Raw genomic sequence first — 27,177 nt, forward strand, 5'->3', positions numbered from 1 at the left:
ACACCATTGAGGGATGCGCTACTAAACGGCGTTTTATATTTGTGACGAGAAGACTCATCCAGACACGATGGTTCTGACCGCGCTGACCCAGTTTAGTTGCAAGGTAGGACACCTTTTTGCTCGTATCCTTACGCATGCGACCGAACAAAATCTTCAGTTTTATTACTCGTTATTTCTAAGAATTTCGACACAACCGCTTCTTGGTGTTAACGTAAAATAACTAGATTAGTTTGCAGTCGCATACATGTCCAAATTGAAACGGGCTTCATTACCATCAGTGCTTAGAGGCACACACATGCAGCAAGATATCATTTGCTTGTTGCCAAGAAACAAGCTCCCTGTTGCCACTGCATCTACTTGTTCTCATGGTTGTTTACACCTTTGCTGTACGTGTCTCCATTCCATTCCGCTGGCGGCTACATGTCGCCAAGGGCCCCGTAGTCTGTGCTATCCCCACCTCTGACGCGTGTCTCCCCCAGATATCCCCCGTTATTTATTCGATTGGGTCTCCTCTGTATAGCCTTCATAAATCAAACCTGCTACACATCCATCCATCCATCCATCGGTCCATTTCTCTCGCACACACACACACACACACACACACACACACACACACACACACACACACACACACACACACACACACACACACACACACACACACACAGACGTGGTCGCTTATTTCTTCTGGTGATGGTAATGATATATGCAACCTTTGGCTCTGTGATTTATCCGTCATATCCATGCTTACAGTTCCTCTCTTCGCCTCTAATTGGTTATGTAATTTGTCGCTTCAGTAACTTATTATAGATTATAGCGCATTGTCCCTGTCTTCTTGTCGCGTAGTGCGTAAGGACAATGCCGTGTCCCATAAACCCCACATAAAGCCACCGTATGTGCACGTATCAAGAGTGTAATACACAGTAGGTCAATAGCAGCCACCTGTTTGATTCTCATATTTAGCCTGTATGTGTGTGACATCACACTGCTGCTGGTCTTGACCTAATTGTGTTGATTCGCTCATAAGTCTCTCAGAGAGCCCGAAGACATGAGAGAGTGAGAGCGATGCACGGCCAAGTCTCTCTATCTGCAGTTTCCACGACAACGGGAACTACAGAGAGAAAATGTGTGTGTGTGTGTGTGTGTGTGTGTGTGTGTGTGTGTGTGTGTGTGTGTGTGTGTGAGAAATAAATAAATAAATAAATAAATAGAAATAAAATGAAGACTGCAATCTCATTTACTTTGAGGGAGGAGGACACACTTTTGGAGCTGCAGCTCCGTTTTAGAAAGATCACAGTCAGGGAAGGAGATTAATTAAGATAAAAAGGCAGAACAAATGAACAAATTAGCCACAGATGGATGGATCAGATTCAAGAGAGCCGCCACAAGTTTCAATAAAAAGACTAACCTCAGTTTTATCAAGATCATTATGGTTAGCCTACGTGTTTCCGTGTTTCATCCAAAATGCAACTCAGTCCCATCAATTTATTCCATTACATGTGCTCATTTCCATTCCGCTTAGATCTATAGCCCACAGTCATGTCCCTTGAATTGCATCCTTGGTCTAGCTCAGGGTCATTGCTGCAAAGCCGTGGCTACAATGACTTACCGGACTTGTGCATTGCAGACGTGAAAGCAAAACATTTCTGTTGAAGTGTGAGCAATGTCAATGTCATTTATCTGGGCTTCTGCGTGTCGCAGTAAAGGGCAATAAACCCGCCCAACAAACTCATCGACGGAGAGGAGGAGGCTGTGGCGATCCATGCGAAATGTGAACATTTTCTGACAATCAGTTCCTGACGTGTCACCATGAAATCCCTCTGGGTGTTACAGGCTGCACCACCTACATCCACCGGGCTCAAATGTCTGTCAAATTCTGGACATCAATCTCGTGCTATACAAAACACGTGCACATCGTTCACTCCTCTTAACAATACTTTCATTGACCAAGGTGGCCTAGATTCAACGATACAATACACACCAGGCATCTGATCTCATCACACCCAATTAAACGGCACGTATTGAATTCTGCTGGTGGGCAACTTGAGCTCGGCACGCTGAATGGCAGGTCTTTGACCCGGGGGGTGAGTGATTGGTCTTGATATTAGACTCAATATTTGAGATGGGTGCTGGCGACTAATCGAGCGAGTCCTTCTTTTCACAGACAGTAACTAGAAACGCCTCCCTGCAGTGGAGGGCTGGAAAGAGGAGCCAGGCACTGACATTTCGAGGCCCACCTCTTAATCTCGTTTTGCAAATCTGATTTGAAGAGTGGAGAGCACGCACAGGATTGCACGTGTGTGTGTGTGTGTGTGTGTGTGTGTGTGTGTGTGTGAGAGAGAGAGAGAGAGAGGGAGCTTCAGTATGTGGCGGACGGGAGCTGTCCAGGTGCTGAAATGTTCTGCTGCACGCTGCAGGAGGCCCGGGAGCGCGTTTATAAGCACCTTTGGTCCATGATGGTCCACGAGTCTGTCAGGTCATGACGAGGGCAGCTGATAGAAAGGTTAAAATCGTGTAGTCAACGAAACAGTCCTGTATATGTAGGCAGTTATGTGACGTTTGCAGCCAGGAGGTTGCTTAGTGACATTTGTGCTCCATCCATGTAGAGCTGCTTTTGGTCTCGCAGCTTGCCTCTGTTTGGTTGTGTTGATGACGTGGCCTGTTTACGTCAGATAATGTGCACATCAAGGAGGTAAAAATTGCATAATGCCATCACAGGCATGTTCCATATTCTGCGCTTTTCATGTGTTATACTGCTTCTCTCACTCCGACAAAGCATAACTGACTTCATAAAATATCAAACAGGTTTGCGCTGCTGCCAGGGCCTTACCTGCATGACATGGCATGGCTTTTAAGTGCATGGAAGTATAGGCCTCTGTGCCCAAACCCCCATGTTATCTCACTACAAGTGCAGTAGCCTAGTCTCAACAGAGTACGTACAATACGTACAATAAAGGGTTCTATGAATGATAAGCCTAACTTAGACTTGTAACAAACATAATAAAAAGAAGTGTGTTCCAGAACTACAATACAATGATTATAAATACTTTCTGAAAGTGCATGGTAAAAGCCTAAAGACGCCCTAAAATACACCTATACATCTTGATGGTGGTGTAAAAAGAAATTTAAAATGTAATCTTTGTACAACATTCCATTTCAATATTTTGAGTTCTTTATTCAGAACATTTGATTTTTCAAAACAGACAGTTCTTTGAGTCGTTTTGCTTCACAGCTGCCTTTACACACCCTCTTTTTTGTAGCAGAGCCGAGGTATCTTTTAACAAGACTTTTTGAAATTGGCTGGTGGGCGTAGATTTACTTGGGGGGATTACCTATTTTTTATAGGCCTATTTGATATAGATGTTTGAATGTGGTCTTCTTTGGGGGGGAAACTGCAGTGAGATACGGCAACATTACATTCCCTTACAAGGTCATTGTCCCTCATAGTGGCTGCCCTGGGGTCACTGTGGAGGCATGGGTGGGTTGGCATGGTGACTGCAACTTTGGCCATAAAGCAACACGTAAGGATTAGCTTAATCCTTGAAACTCATAGTTAGTATTTATTGCTCCAGTAATAAAACAAATATTATGATAAATAACATTTTATTGCCACGTTAAAGTGCAAGCGTTGTTGTCATATTATTAGTTTTATTTGTTCATTTTGGAGCGAGAATATGGTGCGGGGAGACTATGAGTTTTGCGATTGTTGATTTGATATAATCTTTACGTGGCTCTCTTCCTCCTGACAGTGGCCATTGACGGTTCGTTGCGCGTGGACTGGAGCGCGGCCGGCTCCCTGTCTGACCTCGCACTTTTGGGGAGCACGCGGACCTGCTTGGCGCGCAGACTGATTCTGACAGCACCTTTGAGCGCACTGGACTTCAGCGAGGTGCCCCTAACATTTTTTTTTTGGTAATATCCTAGCATATACCCTAGCTAATGTAGCTGCATTGACACCTCGTGCAATGTCTTAACAGCTTACATCACTTCGTAGAGTCTGAAAACAATTTTTGTTTTAAAAGTTGTAGCCTATAGTCATTTCTGACAATAAAAGGGTTAATGGAGAACGCTGACACAATTTCATCTACTTGGTGCTTGAAGGAAAATAGTCCAAAAGAGCCAAAACTCCAACAACACTTGTATCTTAAGAACAACTTTATTGTTTTTAAATAAACAATAATGTTTCTTTATAGGCTACCTGTCAGGTGTTGCTGTTGTGACCCTTCATTGTACAGTAAGGGACATCAGGACAGTACCTAAATTAAATTACACAATTGTTGTTATTATTGTGTTAAATAATTAGTGTTGCAATTTCAGTCATAATAGGCCATCAGATAACTGATACATTTTTAATGTACCTAGATGTTTAAATGAGCCTGGAGTATTTTTCCAACTGTATAAGAAAACTCAATTCCAATCTCTGTAGACATTTGTATTGATTGTTACACAGATTATTGGATGTTCTGCGTAGATCACCTCACATGATTTGAGCCGAGCTACTATCAACCTTGTGTATTATAACCTAGTCATGTGCCTTGCCAGATATACCTAATCAAAGATTACAGTCTCTCAGTAGTTCGCCACATGAAACAGAAATGTATTTTCTTAACCCCTCCTGGTTTGATAATTACCTTATTAATGTGTGTTACAACCCTGATTTCTTTCTCCATTAATGTTAACCAGTTGGTTTATCTTTTTTTTGGAAGCCATTCAGTGTAATTAACAATTCATTTTTAATTTGGGATTTTAAATGGAATCTCAGTGTCACTGAGTGTAATGCTTCTCGCCTTCAAACAAAACATAACACACAGTCTCTATTTATGAGATTACTACTGAACGGCTAGACTGATTGCACTGTGATGCATGGCTGGATCAACTCTGAGATGCTGCATTTGTAGTGACTCACTTGAATGTTCATTTGACTTTAAAAGCTTAAAGAAAACACATTTTCCTTTCCACTGGTTGCACCAGAGAGTCTGATCCAGTTAATTGTGGGGTTTCATATGACAAAGGCAGATGGACTGACAGAATACTCTGCTCCTGAGATGTGTAGCAATGAAGTAGATAATATATTAGGTAAGACAATAAGGGGTTTTGAAGGCACTTTGGTTAGAGTGGTGGATCTACAAGGACCATAATCTAAGAAACCTGCAAAATCGTTTCTGCTGCAGTACATGCCATTTGTTGCTATACAGTTAAGAGTTTGAGTCTAGAAATTCTGGAGCTGAAGAGCAGAAGTAATTGAGATGCTTGCAATTATCTCAGAGATGATGATGAAGATGATAATAAGGATGATGAATCCACCTTGCCACTTTTATCCATCAGTGCGCACCATCTGGATGTGAATGTGAGGTGTTGCTGTGAGCCAGCCAGGTGATTATTAGCAGTGCCCAAGTGATCCATTATGAAATGCAGCCTCTCAGTATTCACTGTTATACTGCTACAGTCCTGTTATTGAATACTGGGCACTATGAGAGAGAGGTTGGCTGGATTGCTGATCTGATCAAATCTCTAATGCTTTACATTTCAGATTTGAGTTGTTTGTCGAAGTAGCAATGGATCAGCAATTGTAAATTTGGTAAAGTTATCAGACCTGTTGGTCATAAAATAAATTCAAATTTTCGAATGAATATCTGGCATTTTTTCTGCTTCATATTTAAAGCTGCCAAAGAGATTCAGTTAATTTATGATGATGGAAATGCGTCATCTCTGACGCCGTGTTAGCTGTGGCTTCACTAAGCAACAATGTCTACACTGAATGAAAGCAGGAAGGCACGTGCAAGAGTTATTAATTTGGTTGTTGTGGCAGCTGGTTGGTGTTCTGAGTGTGTGACATCATCAGTAATTCAGGTGGGCAGGCATACCACGAGGAATTGCCATAGAAATGTTCCCCATTGTGGAAAAGTTGAGAGAGAGAGAGAGAGAGAGAGAAAAGGGGAAAGGTACGCACAGAAACATGGCATGTCGAAGGAAGAGACGGATGTTCAGCTTATTTTCCACCAGAGTGGCAGATATCACGGCATTATGTTCCACTGAAACAATTCATGGCTTGCCTTCTCATATAATTTGGTATAATGACTTCCATGTATGCCTGTATATGTGTGCGACACAAGAATGTGCTACTGAACAAATAGTAACCCAAGCAACAGGCAAAATGCGTCTGCACTATTGTTTTTCGCAGTTGACGTTTGATGAATAAGATAAGGGCTTTGGACATCAGCCAGGACAAAGGTGCAAAAGAGATTTCTGCTGTGATGTCATTTTAATTACCTTAAAAAATAGAGCAATAAATACAAATGCGTCTTAGCCCCTTCGGAAACCTGAATAACGAAAAGGGTTTGCTTGAGCACTAACGTTTGTTTTTCAGGCTTACTGAACAGCCATGTTGGGTTATTAAATTTGACTTTACAATTACATTTTAATATTTTAAAATCCTTGAAGAGTGCTTTTGTGTGTGTGGGAAGACACTAGTCAGGTCAGTTTTATGTCACACACTCTCAGCCTGCATTCTGCCTGCTCTTAGCTCTTAACATACTGTACGTGTTGTGTCAAAGAATCTGTTGTGTTTCTCTCTGCGCTGTCTCCAGGCCGCATTATTCAGCCCTCACTGACTCACAGAGACAACAGTTAACCAATGATTTGAAAGATAAAAGTGAACCTGAGCAGCATCATGACAGCCTCTCTGTCTGTGTTCACCAGACCATGAAGATTCATGACTGCTTGACATGATGCGTGTGTGTGTTTGTACTGCTATTCTTATGAGGGCTAAATATCTTTAGACACAAGTCTTTCCTAAGTATGCTGCATGTTGTTGGAGTGTGCAATGATGGAAAGGTTGCGGCACAGAGGTCTAATTGAAGCACTCGCTCTGTTCTGAGTACTGCTCATGTCCTCCTCCGTGTTCGCTCTGCTGTATAGTAGGGCAGTGGGGGAGCAGGAGAGGGGAGCCGGGAGCCAGCGGTGCTGTTAAGTGGAGCTGTGTGTCAAGGTGATGCTCAAGCTTACATGTGGACCCCGTTTTAAAAAATTCATACTGATATATTTGAATGTAATGCTTCAATTTGGCCATTTTGTGCCTCTAAATGGCAAGTTGTCTTTCTAAACTTTATTCTTGTCAGGGCCGAAATGTCTCTAGCATTCATATCATCACGGGATACTCAACTGGAAAAATAGTAATGAAATCAAGTTTAGGCTCATTAGAGTGGGAAAAAAAAGATGTTTTTGAATTCCCTGAAGATGTATAAAATCCTCCTACACCATACTGAAATGATTTCTTTGGGCAACTATTTGAAAACAAATAAAACATTCAGCTGTGGGTGGACAACATTTACTGTCTGACATCTGATTTTAATTAAAGACCAACACAATATATCTTTCTAACCCTCCTCGAGAGTCTATGTCACATCTCCTCCAGATTATCCTCCCTCTGATCTGTGAGCTGCTCTGCGGCACAAGAGGATTATCACGCCTGGCGGCAGCCTCTGATACCACCACTAGCTGGGGATTCCCCTTCGCTCTTGCTCTTGCTCTTGCTCTTGCTCTTGCTCTTCTGACAGATAAATATGTTGTTGTTTGTTTGTTACTCGGTTGGTATTTTGTTGCTATTAAGTGGAATTGACAGGAAAAGGTCAGGGTGATGCTTCTGGGATGATCTAATTTCATCGTGCTGTCCTGTTTTCTAATTCACTGCAAATCAGATGTGGTCAGTATTGAATGGTGACTCATTAATGAAAGGAAGGAAAAAAGGAAGATCTAAGTTCAAAATGACTCAACAATTCAAATTCTTATTATGTTTACTACTGTGGGTGACTTGTTAGCTAGTGATGTTGCTCAGTGTTGTGTCTCTTAATGAAAGCAGGTAAAACTAGTATGTCAGAGACCTGTGGTCAGTCATGGGACTGTATCTGTTGAGATATGTCATGATAGTTGTCTGCCTAAAACCGTCATCAAATTGCTCAGTCAGCCAAGTGTGTTGACCCATATTAAGTAACAACATGGTGGCGTCAGCTCAGCATGTGGCCTTTGCTGTTGACGTGCCCATTTTCCACGTGAGTACAGGTAAGGCTATAAAAAGAGTTAGCAGACAAAGACTCTTGTCAACACCTGATACACCCTTTGTCTTCAAATCTGTTTGAATTCACAGAGCAGACAGATTTGATGGTGGACAGACTGGGAGGGGGGGGGTCCATCTTTTGTCTACTGTATGGTTCTGTTAACTCACTACTTGGGAAATTACCTCCCTAGCTGTCTGCACACAGAGCTTTATCAGTTTCCTTTCAAGAAGTTGTCCTATACAATAACTTGCATATTTGCAGTTCATCAGAAATCTCCACACCTGGAACCACTGGAGAGGTACACTTGTGTATTGACTATGTGCAGACAAGATGCAAATAATCTAGAACCAGTTATGTTTCTTTTTATGCCTTCTTGTCTGCAGCCATAGATGCAGCAACATACTCTTTAGTTGTTGTAGCTTGAGAATAGTCTGCTCAGTTACCTTAACAAGCTATTATTATGCTCATTAGCCAGCAGTCTAATTTTACAAACCACTTTAGTTAATACGTGGCTGCAACGAAACACCTGTATGGTAAATAAGTAAGTAAGTAAGTAAAGTTTATTTGTATAGCACCTTTCACAGATAAAAATCACAAAGTGCTTCACAATAAAATGCAATACAACACAAGAAGTCACAATACAAGCAAATTGAAGTACAAATAGAAAACATAACAAACAGCCATAAAAGCCCCTCGACTAAGTAAAAGCCTTCAGCTGCTTTTTAAAAGATTCGACAGAATCCACACAACGTAGTGGGAGAGGCAAGTCATTCCACAGCCTGGGAGCCACTGCTTGGAATGACCGATCCCCTTTAGTTTTAAAATTAGTGCGGGGAACCACTAATAGCATCTGACCTAATGATCTCAGACTACGGGTGGGGGTATGTAGCTGTATCAAATCAGAGATGTATGAAGGAACTTGACTGTGCAAGGCTCTAAAAGTAATGACCAGGATTTTAAATTGAATTCTATACTGGACTGGTAACCAGTGAAGTGCTGCTAAAACAAGTGTGATGTGTGCTCTTTTGTTAATGTGCATTAAAAGCCTTGCAGCAGAGTTCTGAACAGCCTGGCTTGATTTCTACTCTTCTATGTGAATTAAAGCAACACTAGAGAACTTTACCCGCTTCGGTCCCCCTACAGGTTGGAAGCAGAATTGTCCATTACATTACATTATGCAAGATTAGCGGATCTGTAGTTCGAATTAACTGGACAATGTAATGTAATGGACAATTCCACTTCCAACCTGTAGGGGGACAGAAGCGGGAAAAGTTCCCTTGTGTTTTAAAGGTCCTATGACATGGTGTTCTTTGGATGCTTTTATATAGGCCTCAGTGGTCCCATAATACTGTATCTGAAGTCTCTTTCCCGAAATTCAGCCTTGGTGCAGAATTACAGCCACTAGAGCCAGTCCCACAATGAGCTTTCCTTAGTATGTGCCGTTTCTCTGTCTGTAGCTATTGAGGAGGAGAGAGGGCGGGCAAGGTGGAGAGTGGGGGTGTGGCCTTGACCAACTGCCACTTTGCTCGTTTGAAAGCCATGATCTCTCTCTCTCACGGGTGGGCCAAATTCTCTGGCGGGCAAAGCAGAGAAAGGGGAGGTAACCTTGCTCCTTATGACCTCATAAGGAGCAAGATTCCAGATCGGCCCATCTGAGCTTTCATTTTCTCAAAGGCAGAGCAGGATAGCCAGGGCTCGGTTTACACCTATCGCCATTTCTAGCCACTGGGGGACCATAGACAGGCTGGGGGAATGCATATTAATGTTAAAAAACCTCATAAAGTGAAATTTTCATGCCATGGGACCTTTAATATGCAAAGCAGATATGTTTCATTAGACAGCAACAATTAGCTGAACAGATGTCAACAATGTCTTTGTAACAACATTTTGGGATGTAACAGCATTTTGGGACGTCAAACTAGTTGTTGTCTCAGCTGGTTGCTGGGCAACAAGACTCCAGGAAGTCACTGCGCCCAGCCAAGACAAAGCCACAACTTGTCGTTTGTACCCTTTTTTGAAATGATCACGAACTGTTAACACCGCATTACATGGTGGTGGCACGGAATGTGTGAAAATTCTGTGTGGCCACCACGGAAAACAATGCCAATGTAAAGTCAATGAAAAGATGACGTAGCATTAGGAGCGACTACGGTACCGAGTAGTATGAAAGCCCGAAAATCCGCGTAGGGAGGTTGGTTGGGGTGGTGGATGGGTCAAACACAGGACTTTCACCCAGGAAGCCGGGGATCGTGTCCCACGTGTCACGTTTCCTAAACCCAACCGTAACCATCCGTTCTTCTTTTCCTAAACCCAACCGTCCTGTTGTTGTCTCGCGTCCCATTAGTGTTTGCCTAAACCCAACCATTTATTGTTTTCCTAAACCCAACCATCCCGTTCTTCTTTACCTAAACCCAACTGTCCCGTTGTTGTCCCGCGTGTCATGGAAACGTTATCCCACCCATAACCTTTTCCTTAACTTAAGGGTCCGTGTTCATTTCACGGAATTCTTCCGTGGGCCCATCACCGAATTTTTTATGATTCCGTGAAACTGACACAGATTTTGAATTAAGGAATTCTGTGAGATCAGGTTGATTCAGACGCTGGCTCACATTCATGCTGAGCTGAGCTACGGCACCAGTTTTCCCCCTGAGTCATACTTTTTTCTTGTCGTTTCAGGTGAATGTTGATGACACCATTGAAATGTTACCAAAATCAAGAAGAGCTCTCACCATTCAAGAGATTGCTGCATTAGCGCGATCTTCCCTACATGGTGAGTGCAACATTTAACATAAAAGTTCTAATGCAAGCTAATATTCAAGCATAGGTATTTGTATGTTCTTTAAAAGCATCCAGGCACATACTAAAATGTGTAATCATCACAAAAGTTATGCTGTAGCATAACCCCAAGCTTTTTCTTTGCAGGTATTTCACAGGTAGTGAAGGACCATGTGACAAAGCCTACAGCCATGGCTCAGGGCAGAGTGGCCCACTTGATAGAGTGGAAAGGCTGGTGTAAGCCTATAGACACTCCTGCAGCCCTGGAATCCGACTTCAACTCTTATTCTGACCTCACTGAGGGAGAGCAGGAGGCACGCTTCGCTGCAGGTAAGACTTCTGTTGACTTGTTTATTACATAAAAACAGGAAAAACACCCTGCTTAGCTATACTCAAAGTTTAAGCTGACAGAGGGTTTTTGAATGTGCACAGATCAGTTTAGAACAAATACACTGAAGATGTGGCTCACACACACACTGTAGGATTAGGCTTAGGGTTAAGCAAGAGAGTTTATGAACTAACGATAAAAGGTCACAAAAGAGATCCCAATTAAATGAAAAACCATCGTAACAAAAAGGTAAACATGTAAATGCAATAGTAATTTGCAGACTTTTGCTTCAAACAACCTAGTTTTTTCAACAATATACTTTTCACAAAACTATAATTTTTACCTCACTTTAATATGGTGTTAACATGCACTTTGGGAATCTTATCTGGATATGAAAATGTTAATGCAAGGTATTAATGCCCATAGACCGCATTGCAATTTGAATACTATTGGATCAGTGAGACCACATCTGGCGGTTGTTTGTTTCACACTGTGATCATATCTCAGCAAGGTGTGAATTGTGAAGAATTTATTGAAGGATAGCACCTTGAGATGATCTGGACAGCGTTGCCTCATTTAACAGGGCACTCCAGTGTTTCTAGTATTGAGTTCCATGGGGGGCCCACAAGAGACAGATTAAAAAAGAATGGTAGAGGAGTCCTGGCTCTGTCTCTCTCAAAGTTTACTGTCTGTGTCTTCACTGTCACTATCTCGTCAAGGCAAAAACTAAAACATTGATTAAAAATGACTAAAATTGAAGCAGCAGAGGCCAACACATCCTGACTTTTAGTCCCTAGTATTGTTCACGCTCCAAAAACACTGGATCCTACACTACCCATCATGCAACTCCAGGGCATCTTTCAAACACTGCATCAACCATTTGTAACTGCTTTCTGTTCATCAAATCCGTTGTCTTCAAACTCAAAGTCACATAACCCTGATGACATCACAATGACATCAGGGTTATTTTCTCATATCCGCCCAACAAGTTGAAAGGTCACCTCTGCATCTGTCGAAAACAGAGACTGTATAATAGTAATGGACAAACCGTCCGGGCCTGAAAAGTGAAGACAATGCCTAAGTGCCTTAAACCTGCATTTTATCTAATTTCCAGCAGGGGGCGACTTCCCCAGTTGCAAAAAGAACTTTTCTATAGAAGTCCATGGGAAAATGACCCTACTTCTCACTTGATTTATTACCTCAATAAACATTTATATAATGAGTTCATGGCCTCAATTGCTACTTTAAAGTCTTCTTCAATACAGCATGATGTTCATTTTGTAAATTATGGTCCCATTTATTTTAAAATTGACGATAAAGCAGGGGATGCTATAGGGCGTGGCTACACACCGTCAGGACAGGCTTAGCAAGGCTAACCATCTGATCAGAGAACCATGATAAGAAGATTACTTTTTAATTCCAGATGTGTAAATTCAAAGGCCCATGATCAGATGTCATAATCCAGATACAGATTTCAGATACAGATCGCATGTTAATGGCAGGTGTAAATGGGATGTTGGATTCTTTAGCTGCTGTATGCAGCCACGTTCATTGCCCTTAACTTTTCTCCTCCACACATGCATATGGTTTGTTCCTCTCGGAGTGCCGCTCACCCACAGCTCATCTGTCTGCTATCTTTTACTCACTCACCTCATCTTTTACTTTTTTTTCAGTCACTCCTGCCCCCTCTATTCAATACCCCCTTCATCCTATTCGCATTGTCCAATTTTTGTATGTTGATCTCTGCCCTCTCTCTTCATCTCCTCTTTTTCTCTGTCTTTTTACCTTGTCCCTCCTGCCTGGTCTTACTCCATTCTCTCACTCACTCCCTGCAATGCAGACTCTCAAGGTTAATTTGCACAGTCAGGTTTTGCTCCTGGCTAGTTCCACCATGACTGAGCGATTTTCCTCTGTGCCTCCTCTGTTCTCATATATTTTTTCCTCTTTTATATCTTACTATTGACATGACTTCTCTTCTCATGCACCCATCTTTGTGATCCATCATCACAATGAAGGATCCATTTCAGTATTCTTTGGTTAGGAAAGTGGTTTCCTGTGCAACTGTAATGATGATGCAAACAAGATGATTTATAAAGGCAGGCAAAATAGTTCTTCAAACTTTTAAAATCAATCATCATCATTTATTAAATAGTCTTTACTGTAACAGCTCTTTAGATGATTTTATTTTATATGTTTTTTAACCTGGCCATTACATGAAGTTTATTAAGCCTTGCTTCATTGTACACAGCACATAAACAGGGTCTAATCCTTAGCAAGAATTTCTGATGCTCTGCACACCGTTTTCATTTATTTCCAATAATTACTGTAAGTTGACTAGTAGTCAAGAGTTGGGGAGCCATTTCTATATGTTATACTTCTTCTTGTTTCTTCAGCTTACATCATCGTGCATCCATTCCATCAGGGAGCCAGTTGTGCTGACTCCTTTTATTTTTGTCAACTCTCTCCTTGTAGCCTGCTGATGGTGTTGCTGTTAGTGACTGGACACTGTGTGAATGTCAGGGAGCACATTAGTACAGTGAGCGTGTGAGCATGTGCGAATGTGTGAGTGTTTGGTGTGTATCGTCTGTATGCAAGCTAGTTACAGTGGTACACGCAATGGTGTGTTTATGTACTGTAGGAGGCACCATGAGACTTGAAAATGCATGTAGGGTTGTCCTTTTGATGGACTGACTGACACACACACACACACACACACACACACACACACACACACACACACACACACACACACACACACACATTATTTGAAGGTAATCCTTCAGTGTCTCTCTGTAGTGCATGCAACTGGCTGCCAGCCTTGGCTGACACAGAGAGGCTTATGTCATTGTGCGTATGTGTGTGTGTGTGTGTGTGTGTGTGTGTGTGTGTGTGTGTGTGTGTGTGTGTGTGTGTGTGTGTGTGAATGAAAGAGACAGAAAGTGTGAGAACATGTGTGAGTATGTGTATATTAAGCTGTTTTCTCATTTGAACTCCAGACAATGTCCAATGAATCAGGTGCAGACATTGTCTGAAGAATTTGTCTGACGATTTCGGCATTGACCCTTACCGACAGAAGTTCCCGAATCTTGTCATCTCTCCAGTTAGACATATTCATTGGTGTAAATCACCCTTTTTCTTCACCCTCTGATGAGCGAATTGATGAGCCTTATGATAGAAACGTCATCAACATGCCAACTCGCTTGCTGTAAATTCTCCGGAAAATGACTGGCTCCATTTACACATGGGCTCAATCGGACATTCCACAAACTTTGTACTAGGTAGCTGGCCAGGTAAATCCATTTAATGTCCAATCCAACTGATTCAGATATTTACATTCTCATACACAGCTCCTAATGGTAATGTCTAGATAAGTTCAGGTTTGCAGTGTATGTGTGAAAGGGGCTAAAAAGTGGCCAGTGGCATATTCCAGTGTCTGGTGCACTGTAGTGTAGCAGAGGTGTATGTGGCCTGACCATGTCCTACTTAGCAGGTTTTCAATATTTCAGCAGCAAACGGGTCTTTTGGAAAATCTAAAGTGGAAAATTGGCATTAGTTATTGAAAAAAATGTCTTTGCTAGAAGTGATATAGCCCAATCTAACAATGCATCAGAGTGAATACATATGTTATATTTACCCACAGGAGTTACTGTTGCCTTCTAACCTACTGAATATTTATAAGTGTAAAACTGCACCTACAGCCTGTTACAGTATATCCAAACTGTATCACTGTGTGTTCAGACAACTTCAGATAATAGTGATGAAGTCTTGGCCGTAGTAGAAACATAAATGTCTGAATTGAAATGCTGTTTAGCTTGTATTTTGCCACGTAATATTATTGCTAAAATATTCTTATGGTTTGCATTAAATTAAGTAACCACCTACATTGCTGGGTATTATTTCTTTGTCATACAGACAGAGGAACACAGGTGTAGTTTTGTGTGTGCTTATCTGTTGGTGTACATTATCTCTTTATCCCTATTTCTTGTGTGGTATGTGGGTCAGTGACATAAAAAAGTATGCATGCAGTTTGAAAACTTTCTTTCTTCTTAAGTTAAAGGAATTAGAACAGGCTTTCAGGGTACAAGCGGCCGAAATGGGTTTCCTCAGGAGGGTAGCTGGCGTCTCCCTTAGAGATAGGGTGAGAAGCTCAGTTATCCGTGAGGAGCTCGGAGTAGAGCCGCTGCTCCTTTGCGTCGAAAGGAGCCAGTTGAGGTGGTTCGGGCATCTGGTAAGGATGCCCCCTGGGCGCCTCCCTAGGGAGGTGTTCCAGGCACGTCCAGCTGGGAGGAGGCCTCGGGGGAGACCCAGGACTAGGTGGAGGGATTATATCTCTAACCTGGCCTGGGAACGCCTCGGGATCCCCCAGTCGGAGCTGGTTAATGTGGCCCGGGAAAGGGAAGTTTGGGGTCCCCTGCTGGAGCTGCTACCCCCGCGACCCGACCCCGGATAAGCGGATGAAGATGGATGGATGGATGGATGGATGGAGAACAGGCTTTCAAAAGAGAACTAAAGAAAAGCCTGCACGACTGCAATTGCTGGAGGACGTGCCAGTGTTTGTGAGGAGAGTTGAGAACCCAGCTACAGTGGAAGATGAATGAGAGTATCGATCTTTCTTCATGGGAGACAATGCATGAATACTGAGCATTGACCAGAGAGACAGACAGACATAAATATAATGAAGAGAGAGATTCAGAGAGATAGAAATCAAAATTAGAAGTGATGGGCAAGACTGAAATGCACTGTGAAAGAAAATGGAATGGTAGGAATGAGGAGAGTCAGGTGAGTCGAAGGAGAGAGCGGATGAACAGGGAAGAATACAAAACAGATGGATCGTGTGGAAGTGGACAAGTCTGAGCACAGAGATAAAGAGGAAAAAACAAAAAACAATCTATGATTGGCTAGCTCCTGATGATGATTGGAGGTGATTGGTCACTTGGACCTTGTCGCACATTGGCACAAGCTGAGTCACCTCAGCCACACGCACGCACGCACGCACGAACGCATGCACACAGATTGATGTCCTTTCTGTGGCCTGATAGTGGGGGGAAATAACCACTACATGGATACAGCCTCCGTTAAAATCAGCTTTTTCTAACATTCAAAATTATGTTTTTACATGAATATATTATTTATAGGATTATGCTACAATATAAATGTATTTCATGCTACAAAAAGCAGATTAAGTTCTTTTACATAAATATGCAGTCAGGAAGATAAACCTGGTAAATAAAGTGTATCTACACAAACACTTCACAGCAGCTTACTTTAGGTTTTGAAATACACCTGTACTGTACTGCAATTCATCCAATAAATGCAATACAAGCATGTAATGCTTTTTTTTTTACTCTGTATCATTTAACTATGTGGTCATTTTTTAAGCTGCACTTAGTAGATGTGTTGTATCAGACTGCATTATACCGAGAGATGCAGTTAATATTCTGTTCCCATGTAATTGAGGTGGACAAAACAAGAAAGACCTCCCACACACACACACACACACACACACACACACACACACACACACACACACACACACACAGTGAATGAAATTCAATACTTCGTGCAGATTTTTCCGCAGAAATTATTATATATATATATATATATATATATATATATACATACATACATATGAATAATGTAAAGACAAAGACTTAATTAATGAATGAAACTAAACTAACTTCTGTGAAAAGACATTCTAATAGCAGAGGGGTGGGTATGATGTTAATCTGTTGCACTGATGGAATTATTGCTGTGGAAATGCACATTGTGCTAAATTTAACACGTGAGCCATTATGATACAGGTGATTCCACCTTGCTCATCAATACAATAATCATCATATCAACACCGATTATTTTACTTGGCATTCCCAGTGACATACAGATTTTGTCTGTGCCTTGAGCTTCTAACTTACTGTCTCCTCTGCACTGTTAGGAATGCAACCTGCATCCCAACTTATAGATATTTTAAACTACCGTATTTGTTCTATATTCTATCCTATTATTATTCATGTATATTGTATCCTTTTACTTCATGTATATTATGTATGTGTGATGTGTGTCTGATATTTTTGCTGCTGCATCACCGGAATTTCCCATTTTTTTGGGATCAATAAAAATCTATCTATCTGTCTATCTGTCTATCTATCTATCTGTCTATCTATCTATCTATCTATCTATCTATCTATCTATCTATCTATCTGCATAACAACTATCAAACACTCAGTCAGTGGTGGAAGAAATATTCAGATCCCTAACCTAAGTAAAAGTACTAAAACCACACTGTAAAAATACTCTGTTACAAGTAACAATCCTGCATTAAAAAATTAAAAAAGTTACTTAAGTAAAAGTATGTAAGTATCTTCAGGAAAATGTGCTAATAGTATTAAAAGTAAAAGTACTCAATGCAGAAAAATCCTCACATTTTAGAAACTGGAAACGATCAAAACAGTCCTGTGTTTAAAATGCTAATCATTTTAGTTGGACTTGTAGGCCATTGTATTGTTGATTGTTGTTATATAAACTACATGTTTTGTTCTGCATGCTTGCATGAAAGGTGAAATGCTATATGAATAAAAAAAAGTTTTAAAAAGTTTGGTGTAAAAATATCTTAATTTGTAAAGTAAATAGTAACTAAAGCTGTCGAATGCTGATGAATGTAGTGGAGTAGAAGTAGAAAGGGGCATGAAAAGAAAAGACTCAAGTAAAGTACAAGTACCTTAAATTTGTACTTAAGTATAGTACTTCAGTACATGTACTTAGTTACATTCCACCACTGCACTCAGTAAAAGCCATATAAAGTGCACCAGCCAAATGACCACTGAAGAACATTGAGTGTAATGGGAATGCTGTCTCTGTCCAGTCCAATACTACGAGTGCACTTTGTTTCTCACACAGGCCTGCCAATCAAAAACAGTTACATGACATGGAGACACAATGGACTGCTGCCTCCCTGTTACCATGCCAACCATGTATTTGCGTGTGCACATGTGAAACTTATGTGTGTATGTGTGTGCGCAGGTGTGGCAGAGCAGTTTGCCATAGCCGAGGCTAAGTTGAGGGCCTGGTCCTCTGTGGACGGCGACGAATCTAACGATGACTCATATGACGAGGACTTTCTGCCATCCAACGAGCCCACCACACAGAGCACAGGTATACACACACACACACACACACACACACACACACACACACACACACACACACACACACACACACACACACTACCTCTACACCACAATCTGGTAAATCACATTCATTTGCTTCATCTGGTACCCCTCCTTCGTAATACCCTGTCACACAGCCTCTTTCTCATCCATCTCTCTCTCTCTCTCTCTCTCTCTCTCTCTCTCTCTCTCTCTCTATCTCTCATTGTCCCAGTGCCCTAGTTTACATCCTCTCCCAACATCTTTTTGTTCCTTGGCGCAATTTGATATTCCTCCTGCAACTTTAATATAATTTCCTTTGCTGCAGAGACAGTGTCACAGCGTGTGAGGATGGTGTGTGAGCGGGTTATAAATACACAGAATGTATTTGACCATGGGTGTGTGTGTTTACCAGAGCTTTCATTTTGATTATACTGAATCATCAATAACCTGTACTGTCTGCAGCTAATAACATTCAGCTCAGTGTTGCTTCTCTATCTTCATATATCCATCTGTGGCTTCTTACCTTCTGGCAAAGCCCATTTAGTAAATGGAGTTTCACTCGTACCTGCCTGTATATTACAGTAATCAACTCTACATGAAACCAGTGCTGTAGTACTTTTCTGAGGACACATTAGCTTTGTTTGTTTTTCTTAGCCCCACTGTAATCAAATTGTTTATTTTTTCACATATAAAGTGATATGTTTGGCATTTTCCCACATACTGTTCTCATAATTTTCCACTGCTGGTATTTTTCACACACTTGTAATGCAGTGAATGATATTTTTTTCATTCTTCTCATTGACATATTTCTTTGAAACACATTCGACTGTGGACTATGGTAATAACTACTGTATATATATATATATATATATATATATTTATATATATTTTTGTGGTATCTAATACATGCTACCTTAATTTGTGTATTGTTGCTTTTTAAAATCTATATATTAATATTATTCTTTCAGACATTTCTTTTTGCAGAGGAAACAGAAAGAAATCCAACTTTATTTTTTTACATAAATAACTGGCTTTTGGTTGAAAAAAAACAAGCAAACTTATTATTCTTACAAGATACCCTGTGGAGCTTGTTTTACATTCAGTGTACATTCAGCAAAACACATGGTGTATACCTTTGAGGCCAAACAGCGTGTTTTATTTTACATTGTTTACATTTGTGTATGTTAAGTAGCAGGATTCTGGTGCATTCCTGTTTCTTCTGTTAAGGTCCTTGCACACTGAGTCTGAAATTTACGTCTGAAATGTTCGGATGTTAAAAAAGAAATACGACCTCACGTCGTGTCAATCATGTTTACACACTGCCTCCGAAAATTTCATCCGTTATGAATAAATTCTGTACGGGTTCAAGCAAGCATGTGTTTTGACAAGGAAAAGGTATGAGCCTATACAGAAATGCAACACAGAAAGATGCTGGCAGAATGCAATGTCTACTGTCAACAGGTCAGATGGTAATATTCAGAAGGATGATGATGATGATGATGAGGAGGAGAAGATGAGAGAACGCAGACATACGCAGACAGAAAAAGGAGAGCAACAGTGTAGTGATGGAGAGTGCAAGTCTAGCCGCGGTGCCAAGTGCAAGAAGACGCAGACAGAGAGATAGGTAATTGTCAACAGAGAGAAGCAAGGGATGAAATGAGGGAGAAGGAGAGAGAGGCTGAGTGACAGCAGCGTCACATTTTGTATTGTTTTAACAGATAAACAGATAAATTAAATTAAAAATATAATAAATTAATAATCATTGGACTCAGTGTGTAAGGTTTCTATGCGTGACACATTTTTTGGATGATGATGATATGAAAAAACGTATACGGAAATTTCGGACTCAGTGTGCAAGGACTTTTACTGGGGCCAACTATCAATCTGTGGAAGAGCATAAAAACTATTGGAAGGCACACGCGTTAGTGAAGCATGAGATACAAACTTAAATGAAGACCTGCTGATCAAAACGTTGTTCTGTAGCGCTGCTAGTGGTCAAAAACTCCACAGGGTATCTTGAAATAAGTAAAAATGTAAATAATGACTAGAAAGAGTTTTTTTTCCAATGCAGGCTAAGGACCAACCCCTCAAGGACCCTCTAGGAAATATTACAGTTTCATCTCATATTCTCTTATCATTGTTCTTCAGGACTTCATTCTCACAGTCTGTATCATTCCTTCTAGATGTGTTATCATATCCGCCATACTTGAAGGACCTGATCCACAGCCAGCTTTGCCAACACCTGGGCCTGCGAGGGCCCTGTTGCGAGGGTGGAGGAGGCGGAGAGGGAGGTGGCAGCGGAGAGCCCTCCCCCACGGTAGGCTCCCCGGACACCTTGTGCTCCAGCCTCTGCAGCCTGGACGAGCACCACCCCCTTCTGCGTGACCTGGGCGGCCACCGTGGCACCCACTCCTACAGCAACGCCGCTGAGCTCGCGGCCAAGATCCTGTCGGCGCTGCAGGGAGGGGAGGAGCTGCTGCTGGCCCGACTTCAGAGAGCAGGGCAGAGCGGGCGCGGTGGGGGGGACAGCGGCTTCCATAGCCTTGGCGGGGGAGGGCGGGGCATCAGGCCCTGTGGGGGTCAGGACTCTCCTTGCTACTCCAGATCTTACTCTGAGACGTACCTGTCACCCGGCGAGGACGACGACACCCCCTGCAAGGACTATGAGAGCACTGTGTGCCAGGCAGACGGCAGCGGTGTGGAGTACCCACCTGACTACGACCCACACAGGAGGGTCTCTGATGTGGCCTCCTCTGGGGTTGTGTCTCTCGATGAGGAGGATGAAGAGGAGGAGGAGAGGGCAGGAGAGCCAAACAACCAATGACTTCTCTCATCTCACCTCAGTGTTTAATCCCTCCAGGCTCTTTGGAGGGTTTTCTCTTTTGCAACAACTTCCCCTCTCCTCCATGGCGTCTCTGAACCTCTGTGCATGCTGTTTTTTTCCCTCTCTGACTGAAGCATAAATCATCCGTCTTTGCCTTACTTGCAGCATTTTAAATCCTCCTTACCACCTTGTGACTGCTTTGTCCCCATTCGATGTATCAACTTTTATTTTCTTTGAAGGCGTCCAAACAATCTTTTTTATCATTGTAAAACAGGAGTGCTGGATGTGAAGTGATGTACTTGTGGAAGTGACGCACACAGTTTCCGGCTCTGTCCTTACCTGCGTAGCGACTGTAAAAACTGACGCCACCATCTAGCAGACAGACTGACATGACTGAGTCCAAAACTCTGACTTATCTTTGCATGTGTTTTGCAAGTGCTGAAATCGATGGGCTGACCTGGTCCTGAGCACGGTTTGCAATCTCAGCTGTTCTGTATAACCCCCTCCCACCTCCCCAGCATCTCCCATGGGAGGGAGGGTTGGCACCAATCCTGGGACCTGCCCTTACCTCCCTGTCCTCCCACCCTCTCCCCTCCTTTGCAAGATACAACATAGCATCCTTTTGGGCATGGCTTGCTGAGTATGCCAAACTATTTAACCCTGTCACTACCAATTATGAGCATATGCTGGAATGTCTTCAAAGTGACAGGAGATAGTATGTATTTTAAAATTACAAAGTTTAAAAAAGAAAAAGAGAAATGATAGGCTTTTATTGTACTAGTTTTCTATCACTCAAACATGTTGTTGTTCATAGTTCCAAACATCATTATGATGGACATCTGCCATAATGATCAACTATAGCTACTGGATATTTTTGTGGTCCTGTGGATTCCTGCATGGGTTTTCCATGCAGGAATCCACACAAGATCCTACCGAGAACTTTGGTTGTCTTAAAATAAAATACACAGCAGCAGCAGCAGAAGCAGCAGCAGAAGCAGCAGCGACAACAACAAACGCTGACAGAATGTTTCTGAAGTGACCATTTGGCGATAGTTGTTGGGCAGAAAATGGCACAGGTGGAAAAGAGTTTTTTTCTGTGAAGAGATGAGTTGCATCGGAGATTTTCTATATTTTTGTATGCGTCGTCTTGCTTTGATCTCTTTGCCTATATGGCGTGCCAGTGTATGTGTTTTTTTGCACGAAGCTAATGTGGCTGTAGATACAATACAAATGTGAAAAAAGTTTTTATTTTATTTTATTATTGTAAAAGAGGATACTGTGATATGGTTTGTTTTGGCATCTGTCATGATCCTCAAAAAGAGACTGTTGTTTTTTTTTTCAAAAATGTCTAACTGCTCTTCTTTCTTTCCTCTAATATTGACTCCTGCAAAGCTTTGCCTTTTATTCTATACTTTCCCTTCTTATTTATGATATTTGCAAAATGGCATGTTTATGTGCGCATGCAGAAACTTCCATCTCCATGGTGATAAGAGGAGCTCTGTTGAGATTCTCCCAGAGGGACTGGCATTCACACAACTCAGGAAATCCCATTGGACCAGAGCATCAACGCATCCTACCCACACGCACAACGCTACTTCTCTCTCATCCTCAGTGTGTATGCTTGTGTGTGTGCATTTGTGTGTGTTTGTGTAGAAAAAGCCTGGTGTGCGTAGTTATTTTCTACAAATAATTAAAGCACATTCAGTCCCTGCATCCTTCTTTAATGTTGTTTGACTGTTTAGAAAAGCCTCAACATGCGAGTCTGTATGTTTGACGTTTTGTGCAAATGTGTGTGTGTGTGTGTGTGTGTGTGTGTGTGTGTGGCTGTATTGTACGATGTCAGTAAGCTCCTTAAGCTTGCACTGTATATCCATTCCGAAACCCCTCCAATGTAGTGATTCCCTTTAAAACAGTGTTTGGTGTAGCTGAGCTTTCATTGGAGGTTGAATTTTTACTGATGCTGGAGATAAAAAAAAAAAAGCATACAGTAGATACATCTGGAAGTTGTTTTGAAAATACAGACTGGATGACATTGCTAACTTAACTAAAAACTACATAAAAAGGAGGAGTCCCAGTCAGGATAGTTACATAACAACTCAGGGGGAACCATTGAAGCTGTGCCTTTCATTCCTCACCTTTGACCTCCCAAGTTGTTCCATCATCATCATCATCATCATCATCATCATCATCATCATCATCATCATCATCATCATCATCATAACATCTTCCCTGCTGTCACTCCAGCCATAGCTTGGCTTCCTTTCTCTTCTCCCTTTTTTAAATTAAGTGCAGAGTAAAACCCTTCTCAAATCTGATCAACAGAGGCACCAAATATCCTGTTGCACTGACTGTGTGTATTCACATATACAGCAGGCCGGTTTACGTCATTGTCCTTTTGGTTGACATTAAAAGCCGGCCGATGCTGGCGAGGCGAGGTTGTGCTTTTGTCCTGGCGCGGTGACGAGAGCGTGCTATTGTTCTCCGCCCTCCCTCATCCTCTATTTATCAGCTTGCTCTGTCCACCACGGTGCATTTGCTCTGTCTGTCTTTCTGAGTGTCCTCCACCCTCTCCCCGAGCAGTGTGTGTGAGCAGTGTGTGTGTGTGTGAGATGGTATGTCTGTGTGCAACTATGTGTGTGAGAGAGAGAAGACGGGCACCTTGGTGTGATGCGTTTTTCATTCACCCAGTTCTCTTGTTGTCTCTCTCACATCGACATGCGTGTGTTTTTAAATGTCTGAGGACCATGACCACATTCCTTCATCCAGTCTTGACCTTTACCCTAACCCCATCCTAAACCTAATCTGAACCCTAAATCCAAGTCCTAATCCCTTCGTCAAAGTGGCACTTTGGCGGATTTCTTCATCTTTCTATCCTTGTGAGAACATTTTGTTCTGATAAGAATAGAAATATTAGAGTACCCGCTGACATACACACACAGACAGCCTGATGAATGTCTCCCCTCTCCATCCTTCTGTCACTGTCCTGTCTTTTCCCTTCCCCCTTTGTCTCAGTCCTTTCCTCTTTGTCTCCACTCTTCCCTCCTCTTGTTCTTTTCCTCCCAACTTCCATCTATCCCCACAGGGGGCTCATTACGTAATCAAGAGGACATCTGAGTGCTACCTTTGCTGACAGGCAATTAGCCTGCGATTATAAAACCGCCTGACGAACAGGAGATGTGTATCGCTCTCCTGTCTGTCTTTTTATTTCACCCTTGAGTCTTTTTCCCCTTCACTCCATCTGCACCCTCTGTTCCCTTTCTCTCCACCTACTCCTCACCACCACATCTTTTGAGGTTAGCTGTCCCAGAAAAACTCCTAGCGGTTTGTGGAAAGCAATGGGTAATCAAGGGAAGTGTTCCTCGCTCTCTGTTCGGAAGCGATTCATATTTCATAGCGCAATAACAGAAGAGCACCCAGCTGTCCTTAATTGAGACAGATGTCTTTAGGGTGACACATGTTTCTTTCTGTGCGAGTGTGTGTGTGTGTGTGTGTGTGTGTGTGTGTGTGTGTGTGTGTGTGTGTCTCTGGGCAGTGTAGTTTGTTGCTTCAGGCAAGCAGTGACATTGGATACTTATCAGAGAGAAGTGCTCCAGAATATCTCTCTGTGAGTGTGTGTGTGTGTGATAGTGGTAGGAGAACCCAGCGCTATAAAAAGATGTAAAAACAAGCATCTGTCGGACAGTGTAAAGGCAGGAGGGCGTATGGATATTCAGTTCAGCCCCTGTCACCCTATAGCCTACTTACCATCTAAGAACAAAGCTGAAGGGCCTGGGGACCGCTCTCACCACACCACTGGGCCCCATCGGTGAATATTAGGACAAAACTTGTGAACACAACTAGGACTGTGAAAAATGCTGTAGGACCTGAGTTTAGATCATCTTCACAGAGAGGGATGGTCTGTGTTTAACCCACATTAGCCTCCACCGTCTTAATTAAAACGTCCCACAATCCTCGGGGGTGTTTGGGCACACACACACGCACGCACGCACGCACGCACGCACGCACGCACGCACACACACACACACACACACACATAATCAAATGAGGCTTATGAGAGTTCAGAGAGCAAAGCCATACAACTCACCCAGCAGAGGCAAAGACACTATGAACTAACAGAGTAGAAATATAGATGACCCAAAATGAATGTACTGTCCCATCCACATCCTAAGTCAAACACACACACACTCTCAACCTTCTCCTCCCTCTGAAATCTCAATCCTGTTTTCCTTTTCTTTCTACTTTCTAATACTTTTCTTCCTGTTTTGGCTGAATGTAATTATTTTAATAGTGTCACCTTGGATTTGAACAATGAATCTTTGTTTGCTGCATCTGATATTATTTTGAGTTATTAAAATATTGTTATTGTTCTTTGCAAAAAATACAAATCTGGTGTGATGTGATTATTTGTTATGTCATACAAGGTTACAAGGTTCATGTATTTGTCATTTTACAACACAGAGTTGCACAATTTAATATAAGTTGTACCTCCGACACACATATATAAATATTTAAATTAGAATAGCATAAAATGGAATAAAATTAAACAATATATACAGATAGATGGGAGGAGGAAGTGGAGAGCTCCATTAATGTAGTGTTTTATGGTTATGATTATATAATGAACTATCACCTCTTTCAACGCCATTTACGACTGAACATTCACTGTGGTACACACTCCATAAAGCCTGCTGCAATTAGCTCCCTGACATAATGACATCATCATTATTGAGTTATTGTCAGGGCAAAGGGCAGCAGTCAGAGAAACCACACAAAGTATTGCTGGTCTTAATGATCCTACACCTGGTGTATTTAATTTTTCCATGACATCATGGGCCCCCGGGAAGCTCAGTAATCCATTTGGTGGGTCGGGTGAGGGAGAGGGAGGGGAGGGAAATATCAGGACAGGACGTGATGGATTTCGAACAAAGCCTGGTGTGTGTGATCATCAGGGTTTGGAGTCCTTGGAGTGTCAATAAGATGCTCCTTGATGAGGTTTCTAAAAATGTGAAAATGAAAGGAAGAACAATAATGGCCTGAAAGGAGTAAAGAAAAGTCTAAATTAGTTTCTGATGTCAGAGTAAAGTTGAGTAGGTCTAAATTGAAATTTAGAAACAATATACCTAAAAGAGGTCCATGTATTTAATTGTCCAACAAAGTGGATAGTCTGGCAAAAAAGGGGGGTTCTAAAACAACCTAAACAACTTATTATGGTACACAACCATGTTCAAAATATAGCCTAGGTTTATGTCATATAATCCCAGCTGGCAAGGTAAACAAAAAAAGATTAATCTTTTTCCCCATTCAGACAGCCATGAAAGATCTGTCACAGAGCTAAAAAAATGAGCTTTTTAGGGCTCCGACCTGAGTGGCTGCAACACAGGGTGTGAACTGGTTCTGAATATAACCAGCAGTATCTGGGTCAAGACTTAAGTATATCCAAATATCTGAAGTTTAATTTCTGAAATTTAAGATGTCTGTGAGTCTTTGAATTCAATACATCAATACAGGACAGATATCTATGGTTCTTTACAGGTTCTATATGTATGTCTTTCATATAAAAAATCATTCCTGCATTACTTTTGAGACAGTATAATAATTGCAAACAAATATAAATGTTGATAAGACTAGCAGTTTTGTGGGACTGTATTTTAAGCTAAATGCTAACATCAACATTCTAATGCTCAAGACAATGCTAACATGTTGATGATTGGCAGGTATAATGCCGCATTCAGGTCATGTCGTTTAGACTGTAATTACAATTGAGTCAGAGGTAACTTTAATTTCAAGTTAAAGATATCAGAATAGGAATTTGACAACTACAATATTTCCCATTTATCTTGGCAAATGACCTATAATGGTTACATCTAGCCTAAATCCAATCCAATACTAATCTAGAAGGAGTGTATACACACTAACGTTAATGCTATTCTTATGCTATTCATATTATGTTACTACAAAGCTAGCAGTGGGGGTAACCATCATGGGATAATGCCTGAGGTTGTCCCATCCTTCCAGTTCTACCAACATTGTGTGAATGCAGCATATTGTTCA

General features: G+C 41.7%; 1 protein-coding gene across 1 annotated transcript; it reads left to right on the forward strand.

Moving 5' to 3' along the window:
* Nucleotides 1-3,753: 3,753 nt before the first annotated feature.
* On the forward strand, nucleotides 3,754-25,477 carry fam131ab (family with sequence similarity 131 member Ab). Its single transcript, XM_078246783.1, has 5 exons — nucleotides 3,754-3,889; nucleotides 10,731-10,824; nucleotides 10,977-11,159; nucleotides 18,175-18,306; nucleotides 20,486-25,477. The coding sequence occupies exons 2-5, from the start codon at nucleotides 10,755-10,757 to the stop codon at nucleotides 21,124-21,126; spliced, it is 1,026 nt and encodes a 341-aa protein (XP_078102909.1). The 5' UTR covers nucleotides 3,754-3,889; nucleotides 10,731-10,754; the 3' UTR covers nucleotides 21,127-25,477.
* Nucleotides 25,478-27,177: the final 1,700 nt, after the last annotated feature.

Source organism: Sander vitreus, chromosome 3 (assembly GCF_031162955.1).
Source record: "Sander vitreus isolate 19-12246 chromosome 3, sanVit1, whole genome shotgun sequence".
NCBI classification, from domain to species: Eukaryota; Metazoa; Chordata; class Actinopteri; order Perciformes; family Percidae; genus Sander; species Sander vitreus.